Genomic DNA, 10,983 nt, shown 5'->3' on the forward strand with positions numbered 1-10,983 from the left:
TTGTCTGGAAATAATGCCGTGGTGGAACTGCAGCTTTTTATAGACAGGGGTTCACTCTCTAGCCCTGGCTGACCTCAAATTCAGTGATATAATCCTGCCTCAGTCTACTGAGCATTGGGATTATATATGTAAGCTACCACACCCAGACACCTGCAGTTTTGAGGGCTGTTGAGTGATTCCAAAGCATGGTCAAAAAGTGGGGAGTCCACGGTATGCTCAAGCAGAGGTAGCAATATAGTTCAGGCATGTGGGACGTCTTTTAATCCCAGTGGTCTCAGCTCCAGCTCTGAATGCTGTGGATCCTGGAGCCAACCAACCTCCTGTGCTTTTTGCTCAAGGACACACAAGTCTGATAAAATGATTCTCACCGCAGCCTTTTCCTTTTGTGAGGGTGAACGGACATGGAGCCCAGGCGTTCCACTCTCCACCGATTCCTCAAATCTGATGCAGTAACAGCAGAAGCTAGAGTAAAAAAATCCAAAGAGCAATTCATCTCATTCAACAGAGACAGTGAGACCTCCAGGTGACCTGGGATCACTTTTAAACAAAGCATGGGGTCACTGAAAGACAATTCTGCTTCTCACTTGTGAGTAGAGCCTCTAAACAGGCTCCGATTGGCCGCCGGGTGAGTCGCAGAACCAATGGGTACCTCGGGCCAGCCCCAACCTCCAGCCACTTTCCCTAACAAGGTAGCGCTCCGGCTCAGACTCGGTGACATCACCCGTAGTCCCACCCACCTGGGGCACGGCCTGTCACTCAAACGCGCTCAGCCTTCTCACGGGTTCCGGAAGACCAGGCGCACAGACTCCAGCCTTTCACTTCCTCCTTGGCTCCGCCCAGCTCGGTCCTGGGGGCGGGCCTAAGCCCGGAGGGGGCGGGGCCACGCATGCGCAGAGAGGAGCGGAGGTGCTGGGGCGGAGGGCTGGTCCGAGTGACTGGAAGCAAGATGCAGGTGAGTGTGGAAAACTTGGGACCCCAGGGCTGCGGTCGTTTGGCTTGCTGGGCTCGCGCCATACCGGGATTCGGGTCTACACGGATTAATTACCGAACGCGGCGTACTGCGGGAAAGCCGCGCGAGAGGCCTGGCGCAGGCGCACTGCGAGAGGGCGGGTGCGGTTCCTCCGGATTCGTGGGCTGGGCGATCCCGCTCGGGTGCGTCCTGCCCCGCAAATCTCTGTCCTCTGGTGGGCACCCGACTCTGGGGTCCTTCTCCTCCGGGCCTGATGAAGGCCCCGATCCTTCTGCCATCTAGAGCTAACTCTTTTCCTAGCATTCCGTTGGAGTGTGCTTTCTGGTTTCCAGATCTGAACTCTAGGGCCCACTACTATTGTTAATTTCTAATAGGAAGAAAGGTAGAACTCCTCCTTAGCTTTTTTTTTTTTTCTCTTTTGAGTTGGAATTTGCTGGTAGTGTTAGACAAAACTCCAAAGAAAGTGTTAGAAAACGGCATAGGAATAGCCAGATAAGAGCAAGTCTGTGGCAGCCACTTTGTCACCAGCCTTCTGTGTGGCTGTGTTTTAAGAAGTCTGATGAGTCTGGATGCAGGGTAGATGGACCATGTCGTTGTGGGCTCTTTGAGAGACAAACCTTGAGGACTGGAGGAGGTGGTCAACTACACCTTCAGCAAGCTGGCCACACCTACACCTGGGAGGCAGGAGCAGCTGTGGGTAAAGGGACTCGCCAAGTACTTGGTACTTACTAAACATTAGGCATTAGGAGTGACTGAAGCAGGCCAGGTATCTGCGATTCTTAGATTTATCCTTTAGACTCTAAAGCTTAGGGAAGTCTGTGGATCTAGCCTACGTCTTCCCCAAGTCTGTTGCAGCCTCTCAAGACAGATGCTCAGAATGTCACCGAGTCTTTGCTTTGGGGCCATTTGCATTCTCAGGTCCTCTGCCTGGACTGTAACTTCCTTGGTCTCCACATTCCTCTTGTTGGGGGAGGGGAACTCAAAGATAAGAAGTTCTCAGCACTCAGAGATAAAGCTTCTTTAATTAGTATGTAGCTGTGGCCCGTTGTTTACAGAGGCCCAGCCTTAAGCAGAAGCCTTCCATGGTTTATGTAGGGTTAGCCAGTCATCTGGTGGGCTGGGCTTTTCACTGAAGCTTAAATGTGCAGGTCTCTGGTTAAGGCGGGTATTTGCTGTATCGTTGGCGGTCACTTCTCAAGGAAGGAGAACTGGTAGATAGATGTGCACCCCTTTGAGAGAGAAGAGGGATATGCAGGTCTGCATCAGCGGGAGTCAGTGTCTTAGTGTCACTACCGCTGTGATGAAATCTCACTGACCAAGAGCATCCAGGAGGAAAGGGTCTGTTTGGCTCATGCTGCCACCTCGTAGCAGGTCACTGAGGGAAGTCAGGACAGGAACTCAAGCAGGGCTGGAACCTGGAGGCAGGAGCTGTCGCAGCAGCCGTGGAGAGGTGCTGCTCACTGGTTTGCTCCTCATGGCTTGCTCAGCCTGCTTTCTCATAGACCCCAGGAGCACCAGCCCAGAGGCGGTCACTCTGACAAGGACTCTCTCACAGTGAGCTGGACTCTGTCGCCAATCACTAATTAAGAAAAATGCCCTAGGGCTGGAGAGAGGGCTCAGCAGTTAAGAGCACTGACTGCTCTTCCAGAGGTCCTGTGTTCAGAACGTCCCAGCAACCACATGGTGGCTCCCAACCATCTGTAATGGGATCCGACACACACTCTTCTGGTGTGTCTGAAGAAAGTGACAGTGTACTCACATACATAAAATAAGTAAGTCTTAAAAAAAAATCGTGGTTTCATTTTGTTTTTTGGTTTTTTAAAGAAAAAATGTCCTACAGGCTTGCGTGCTTACAGGCCAGTGTTCTGGAGGCATCTTCTCAGCTGAGGTTCTGTCCTCTCAGGTGATTGTAGCTCCCGCCAGGGGTTCATAAGTCTACCCAAGATCTGTAGTTCAGTTTTGGCTCTGTTGTCTCAATTCAGAGGCAGCAGGTAAGCTTGTTCGTCACACTTCCTAAGTTAGAGCCAGCGTGCCCTTTCCTCCTTCACTCTGCCTGCCTCCATCCCACCCTTGGATAATAATAAACACCCTCTCTGGAGCGTCCATCTCTGTGTGAACACGGCCCTGTAATCCTGTGGACCAACAGCCTGTTTCTCAGTGCACAGACCCAGCTAATCTCCATAACAACCTGTTTCTCAGTGCACAGACCCACCTAGTCTCCATACCAACCTGTTTCTCAGTGCACAGAACCAGCTAATCTCCATAACAGTATGCAGTTAGTACACATGCTTGTTGACAGCCTACCTCATCACCCTGCCTCTTGCCTATAAGAACCATGTTCTTGTATCCACCGTGCACTCTGGTGCTTCCTCTTTAGTTACCGCCCAATTCAGTAATTCACCTGCTTAGTGTCTCCGTTAGGTTTCTATTGCTGTGGTAAAACATCGTGACCAGATGCTTCTTAGGGAGAAAGAGTTCTTTTCATGTTACGGCTCTCAGGTCATGGTTCACCCTTGAGAGAAGGCAGGGCAGGCGCTCAGAACAGGAGCCTGGAATCAGGTGTGGGGACCAGACACCTTTGGAGAATTACTTCCTGACTTGGTCCTCTTGGCCTGCTCTGTCTGCGTTTTCATAGATTTCAGGGCCACCTTCCCCGGTTGGCACTGCTTGAGGTGGACTGGGCCCTTCCACACCTGTCAGTCAAGATGACGACGATGATGACGATGATGACGACCCACAGGCCCGTGTAGAAGCCAGTCTGATTGGCCATTCTTTCCCATGAGGCGCCCTCTTGGACATGACTCTAGTCCAAGTCAGCTTGACAATAAAACAAACAGAACTAGCTACCTAAGATCCACTGAGGGAATCATGTCTCCCTGAGACCTCAAAAAGGCCAAGGTGTCTGCAGTCATCAGCTTCCTAGGCCTCGCAACTACCAGGCTTCAGGGGTACCACAGCCCCACAGTCCATGGCTTTATGGTCAGATTCGTTTGGACAATGTAGAGATTTATTACAGTTTTAAGTAAAATTTGTTTAACTTAGGAATGAGCATGCTAGACAGAAGTCAGGTCAAAGCCTTGCTTTCGGGATTGATGCCAATCGTCCTGTCATTGGCTCCTCAGGAGACTACAGCGGGGTGCCATTGCTCCTGCCTCTGAGAGGCTCGAACTCCCTGCTCACCACCTTTTCTGTGCCTTCTCTCCTGGCTTTGCCCTTACCACATCCTCATCTTCACCCTTCCAGGACCCCAACGCAGACACCGAGTGGAATGACATCCTACGGAAAAAGGGCATCCTTCCCCCTAAGGAGAGCCTGAAGGAGCTGGAGGAGGAGGCAGTGGAGAGGGAGGAGCAGCTCCTCCAGCAGGCAGTGGGTGAGCTTTCTCCATCCTTTCCTTTGTTCTATTGGAAGCTGGAACCGTCCAGCAGCCACGGGCAAACTGCCTTTACCTGAAAGGGAGGCTGGGATTAAGATGGTGGGGGGGGGGGGGGGGAGTGAATAATGGAGCCAAGACAACAGTTCTGATCAAGGCTCAAGGTTTAATTTTCAGTCCTGCGTTTATATAGGTAAAGACCCATCCTTAGGTTCAGCTGGATTCTTGTTTCAAAACGGGCTTCAGTAGGCAGTCTTGTTTTTGTAGGAATACTGTGGATGTGGGAAACAGGAGACTCCACTCCAGGTGGGGTAGGCAACTGTGGCAAAACAAGGTCTGATTAGCCCACTCAGAGTGGGAGAAGGGTACGGGAAGCAAACCACCAGCTGGTGTGGTAGACGGACTTCTGGACGAGAGCCTGGGCAAGAAGAGCTGGGAGGCAAGGCTGCAGCCCTGGCATGGAGGCTGCACGTGGTGGCTAGACACGGGACTGGCAGAGCGGCGAGTGAGCCACCTGCAGCCCACAGCCCCTGACTGTGTCACACGGGTACATGGCTGTTCTGAGCTTTGCTTTTGCACAGTATCCTAGAAATTGAAATCTTTTCATTTTCGTGGTATTTTCTTAAGGTAGTACTTTATTAATCTTTGTGGACTGGTTAAGAATATTGACATAGAATAGTTTATTTGATTGGGGAAGCATGAGATGTCTGAGGAGCATGGTCTGAGAGAGGTTTTCTTAAGGTCTCTCCATGCCTCAGATCCCCCAGTTTTGGTACAGATGTGCTTGATCCCAGCTGAATCAGAATGTGTAAGGCCAAGCATCTGACTGGCAGATGGATGCCTTCAGGGACTTCCCAACTGAGAGACATCGATGAGAGATACTTTTGCCCTGTTCATATGAGAGTGCTCATTTAGAGGAAAATGTTTTAGGATGTATCCAGCTTATATTAACTGCGTGATTTTTGTGTGTTGGATGTTGTTCTGGGTAATGGAGAGTTAGTGGAACACAGGGTGGACAGAAGTCTCTGTCTTTATATTTCAGAGTAACAGATGAACAGTAAGGCTGGGAAGGTTAAGGCTGGAGGGTGGGATAGATGCTGTCAGTTGGGCAGACAGGGCCTCAGTAGGAAAGTGGAATCTGAGTAGGCCTGAAGGTGAGGTAAACTACTTCAGCAGTAGAGAGGTGGCCTGGGATCTTAAGAGAGTTCACGAGGAGGTCTTGGTGTCAGGGAAAGCGGTACAGAGTTCACGGGGCCTCTAAGGACCAGCCCACTTGGATCCTGACTCTTCCCACCAAGAGCCTCGCTTTATTGCCAAGATGGGAAATTACTGGAGGCTGAAACAGAATGGCCTGGCCTGGATTTTAGCAGCACTACCTTATCGAGCGTGGACATTGGCTAGTAGTGCAAAGTCAAGGAGCAGGAAGACCAGTCTAAAATGTGCGGTAATTCAGGCAAGCCAGACCGTTGGCTTGGACTGGCGTTGTGGTAGAGCTCACAACAGGTGCTCAGAGCCTGTTTTGAAAGAGGGCCAGCAGAATTGGGGATGAATCCCCATGTCGTATGAGAGAGAAAGGAAAGCTGTCTGTCCAGCTTGAGCTGTCTGAGGGTAGAGGTGCCATGGGCAGGGTACAGGCAGGTCAGCAACTGTTTAGGACACAGTAACGTGGAGATTTTTATATTATGTGTGTATATGTCTCTGGGTTTTCGCCTGTGAGTGCAGTGTCTGCAGAGTTCAGAAGAGCACATTGGCTCCTCTAGAGTTATAAGCAGCTGTGAGCAGCCTGACATGGTGCTGGAAATTGAACTTGGGTCCTTTGGAAGAGTAGCAAATACTCTAACCACTGAGTGTTCTCTTCAGCCCAGCTCAGAGATGGTAAGCAGTGAAGTGGGCTTGTTTTTATTGAGTTAGAAGAGTGGCTGGAGGCATATATTTTGGGAGTTGTCAGTGTATCCCTGGTGTTGTGGGATTAGATAGATAAAGAAGAAAAGGAACCAAAGAACTGGTCCTGGTTGTTTTTGCTCGTTTGTTTTTTGTTTTTTGGGGGGGGCGGTGGTGTCAAGACAGGGTCTCTGTGTATCCCGGGCTGCCCTAGAACCCACTCTGTAGATCAGGATCAACTAAGTGTTCAAGTCATAGGACAGGTGTAGGATAGGCCTCAGAGTAGGGGCTGGCGGCTTGCATGAGATGCTGTCCACCACTCAGTTAAGAGGATAGTGCCTGGCTTGATACCAAGAAGCAAGAATAGTTATCACAATAAAAATAAGATGCAGATTTCTCTGCAGTTGGCCACATGGAAAGATAGTGCTGCCCGCCACCTACAAGTAGACACCACTGGGAAGGCTCGGGCTGCTCAGCGATGGTGATCAAGTAGACACCACTGGGAAGGCTCGGGCTGCTCAGCGATGGTGATTAGGAGCACTTGCCACCCTTGCAGCAGACCCGGGCTTGGGTCCCAGCTCCCATATGGTAGCTCATAACCATCTGTAACTCCAGTTCCGGGAAAGCCAGCACCTTCTGGCTCCTGAGGACTTTAGGCATGCATGTGGTACACATATGTATGTGCATGTAGGCAAGACACATATGAATACACATAAAACTTCTTGTTTGTTTTGAGACTGGATGTCACTGTACAGCCCTGAGTAGAACTCGCCATGGAGACCAGCTGGCTGGCCTCAAATTTAGAATTCCAGCTGTGCCTGCCTCTGCAGCGCTGGGATCAAAGGTGTGCGGCACCATTCCTGACAATGACTAAATCTTGAAAATAATAATAATAAAAAAAAAAAGACCAGGAAAGCGATGATGGTCACCTGTAGGAAGCATGAATATACTTGTTTATGGAGGGCCTGCTATCCTCTTGGAACCACCTGGGATGATATGTGGTCAGAGAATGACCCATGATAGCCGTGCTGCCATGGTTTTGGTTTTGATTGAGTTTATTAATTATACAGCAAACCAAAATAAAAGAATAAATAAACACGATTCAAGTAGCAACTGTTAACAAATTGTGTGCTCAGAGCGTGTAGCAGAAGTCAGCTGAAGAAGAGAGCTTCCCGGGTGGGTCAGAGTGTCTGCCCAGGCAAGGCTTCCAAGTGAAGGGACAAATGTCAGAGGTAGAGATGACATCATCAACGGGCACTGACAACATCCAGCGGAAACCGGCTGAGGGAGTGGAGGCAGTGAGCTGCAGTTCCCAGTTGAATTTTCTTTCCATGGCTGACCTGGGTTCTTTTTCCTGCTGCAGGACTTTGGTGCATCAGCAGTTCTCAGCACAGGGTGGAATATCAGATATTTACATCATGACTCATGACAGTAGCAAAATTAAATTCAGTAGCAAAAAGTCATGACAGTAGCAAAAAAATCATGAAGTAGCAACAGAATAATTGTAGTGTTGGAGGTAACCACAGGAGGAATCCCGTTAAAGGGTTGCAGCATTAGGACGGCTGAGAACCACTGGATAAACGGTAGTCACACCCATGAGGAGCGGCTCGCCTTCTGGCTGTTCTCCCTGATGGACTTAGGGACACAGCCTGTCCCGGGCAAGGGGCTGTGGAATATAATGAAACGGTGGGAAGCCCCACACGTAGAGCCAGCCTCTCAGTGAGCTCAGATAGCACAGGGCAGTTTACCAATGTAATGTGGTGACTTGAGACGTGTTAGGACACCCAGCCGGAGACTGTGTCCCTGAAGACCAGAGCGGGCAGCACAAGCAAGTGTGAGTCTGGGAAACTTGTCATTTATATCCTTACAGTGTGTCAGTGAGGACGGTGCTAGGTCCGCCTGTCCTTTTAAACAGTAGCATGCTTTCTGCCTCCGAGGGCAGTTGGTGCACCTATGTAGGGAAGATGCTAAATGTGTTTGTTCATCTCTCCATTTTTATGCTGTGGTCAATGAAACTGAATCCAGTGAAAACATACGAGGACATGACTCTGGAAGAGCTGGAAGAGAACGAGGATGAGTTCAGCGAGGAGGACGAACGGGCCATCGAGATGTACAGGTCAGTGCTGCCCGCCCGCCCGCCCGCCCGCCCGCCCGCCGTGTGCTGGCTTGGGTGCCCGAGATAGCATCGGTGAAGGACTTTAGTTTAGCATTGATAGTTCAGCTTTCAACCAGCTACTCTTAGACTTCTGCCATGAGGCAAATCAGTAAGCTGGATTTTCAGGGGTTTTGTTCTGAGAGACGCCGGTGCTCGCGCGCGCACGTGCGCACGCGTGTGCAGACAAGTGTGCTTCTGTGTTTAAACACTCTCTTCCTCCTGTGCAGGCAGCAAAGGCTGGCTGAGTGGAAAGCAGCTCAGCTGAAGAACAGATTTGGAGAAGTTTTAGAGATCTCAGGAAAGGACTACGTTCAGGAAGTTACGAAAGCCGGCGAGGGCCTCTGGGTGGTCCTACACCTGTACAAACAAGGGTGAGCCGGCGCTGATGTCCACGTGGTCTGCAGTGTGGGTTTGAATTTGTCCTCAGTCTGTGTGAGGCTTACCCCTATAAAGGCTTGGGTTTGTGTTTTGCTTTGTTTTTATCTTCACTTCTGTTCTGTATTTTTACAAAAAATCAGCTACAAGCTGATTGGCCCAAACCTTAATGCTCGGTTTTCATCTTAAGACTTTTAAAATAATGTTGTGAGTAATGTGTTTCTGCTATAAGTATAGAACAAGGACTTAAATTTCTTTGACTTAAAAAAGAATTCTGCCAATGTCAGTAGAAGGAGCACCGGGCTCTGCCCTGTGTGCTCACACCACAGCCGCTCTGTTTTCTCTTCCTGTGCTCCAGGATTCCCCTCTGTTCCTTGATAAACCATCACTTGAGTGAACTCGCCAGGAAGTTTCCCGATGTGAAATTTATCAAAGCCATTTCAACGACCTGCATACCCAATTACCCCGACAGGAATCTCCCCACGGTGTTTGTCTACCGGGAAGGGGATATCAAGGCACAGTTCATTGGTCCTCTGGTGTTCGGTGGCATGAACCTGACTGTAGATGGTGAGGGCTCTGGGGCGCTTGAGGGTATTGTGAGAGGTGGGTGGGGAACTTCCTCTTGGGGACGTCAGCTTCTGTGACACGCATCACGGTTTGCCTCATCCCCACAGAGTCTCCTGGAGGGGTGAGCTTCCGGCGGGACCCCTTTGAGGGGTCCTGGTGCCTGACGTGATTCACTTTTGCTTCATCTCCAGAGTTGGAGTGGAAACTGTCTGAGTCGGGAGCAATCAAGACAGACCTGGAGGAGAACCCCAAGAAACCCATCCAAGACCTGCTGCTGTCCTCAGTGCGGGGCCCTGTCCCCATGAGGAGGGACAGCGATTCTGAGGGTGACTAAGGCAGCAGTAACGTAGTAACCTTTTGAACTTTCTTGATATGATGCATTGTCTGGATTTTTAATATGGGAAAAGCAAAAATTTATCATTTTGGTTTTTAACCTTTTTATAAGTATTTAAATTTTATACATTTCAGATATAATCATTGCTGAAAAATTTTTAAAAATTTTGTTGGAACTCTTTAAATTAATAATGTTTCAGAGAAATTTAAGCAAGTTATTATGTCATATATCTGTTTTCCTATGTGTATTTCAGCAAACCATGAAACTGTTTAGTATTTTTTTGACATGCAACTATATAGAAATGAATGTGGAGTTTAAAAGTATAGTGCGAATAAATTAAGTTAAAAACTATTTAAAAAATAACTGCAAAAAATGAGAAGTCAGCTTTCTAGTTAGACTGTTCGTTTTCATTTTATAAAGCTAGCAAACGAAGTGTCAACTGAAGGAAATGGCTGATAACCCTGAGAGAACACCGATGTATCAGATGAGCCGACAGATTTCAGCTTATTGCCATGTTTGCTTTCAGTTCCGTCTTCAGTTGAACTAATGTGTATCTCGGGCTCTTAAGACCCCAGCTATTCCTTCTGGTGGCACATGCCTTTAACCCCAGCACTGGGAGACGGGCAGGCAGGTCATGTGAGTTCAAGGCCAGTCTGGCTTGCATAGTTAGCAGCTAGTCAGGGCTACATCACCAAGACCCTGTCTCAAAGCCAACCAGTGATTCTCGGCTGTAAGATCCTGTTAGGTTTGGTTTTGGGGAATAAGGTTTAAGCCGACACATAAGTTCTATCTCAGTTGATTTATAAAAATGTTTCAGGATATTTTTCTGAGCCAGAATCCCGTAAATAGACAATGGAAGCAGAAAATGTCTATAATATTTTTGTTGAATGCTGTAATTGGAATCTTAGAGATAAGAGTCTAAAAATACAGGGTTTGTTCAGATTATATTGTAAGATTTATTTTGTGTTGTAATCCCAAGACTGACTGTGTGTGAAAATGCCTCATTTTCTGTTATGTGAGGGCCCACCACCCTGCTGGAACAAAGGCCTTTGGAATGGTTTCCTTCAGAGGCGCTCCTGAAGTTTTAACAGCAAGGTTGCAACTCTCTTGGAGTTTTGCTGCTTGTGATGATCCCATGTGGCGCGTGGGAGTGCTGCTGCCTCAGAATCTCTGCAGTGGCTCTCAGCTGCCAAGTTTGATGTGGTGTTTGCCGTACAGCAGTGATTTCTCAACCCGTGGGTCATGACCCCTGTCCCCCTCCCCCAGATATGAATGGGTACTTACATCACCATTCATAATGGTAGCCAAGTTACAGTTATGAAGTAGCA

At 48.9% G+C, this 10,983-nt stretch overlaps 1 protein-coding gene across 1 annotated transcript; it reads left to right on the forward strand.

Annotated features, from left to right (window-relative positions):
• Positions 1-871: 871 nt before the first annotated feature.
• Pdcl3 (phosducin like 3) lies at positions 872-10,600 on the forward strand. The gene is made up of 6 exons (XM_052193336.1): positions 872-952; positions 4,214-4,343; positions 8,250-8,340; positions 8,607-8,750; positions 9,113-9,321; positions 9,513-10,600. The coding sequence occupies exons 1-6, from the start codon at positions 887-889 to the stop codon at positions 9,653-9,655; spliced, it is 783 nt and encodes a 260-aa protein (XP_052049296.1). The 5' UTR covers positions 872-886; the 3' UTR covers positions 9,656-10,600.
• The last annotated feature ends 383 nt before the right edge of the window (positions 10,601-10,983 follow it).

Source organism: Apodemus sylvaticus, chromosome 9 (assembly GCF_947179515.1).
Source record: "Apodemus sylvaticus chromosome 9, mApoSyl1.1, whole genome shotgun sequence".
Lineage (NCBI taxonomy): Eukaryota > Metazoa > Chordata > Mammalia > Rodentia > Muridae > Apodemus > Apodemus sylvaticus.

What these genes read in the sequence shown, in the direction of transcription:
- Pdcl3 (XM_052193336.1), top strand. Translation starts at nt 887, where the DNA reads ATGCGCAGAGAGGAGCGGAGGTGCTGGGGCGGAGGGCTGGTCCGAGTG. An exon ending in CGGGCCATCGAGATGTACAG is followed by an intron (nt 8,341 to 8,606) that starts GTCAGTGCTGCC and finishes CCTCCTGTGCAG; the next exon opens with GCAGCAAAGGCTGGCTGAGT. An exon ending in CTACACCTGTACAAACAAGG is followed by an intron (nt 8,751 to 9,112) that starts GTGAGCCGGCGC and finishes CCTGTGCTCCAG; the next exon opens with GATTCCCCTCTGTTCCTTGA.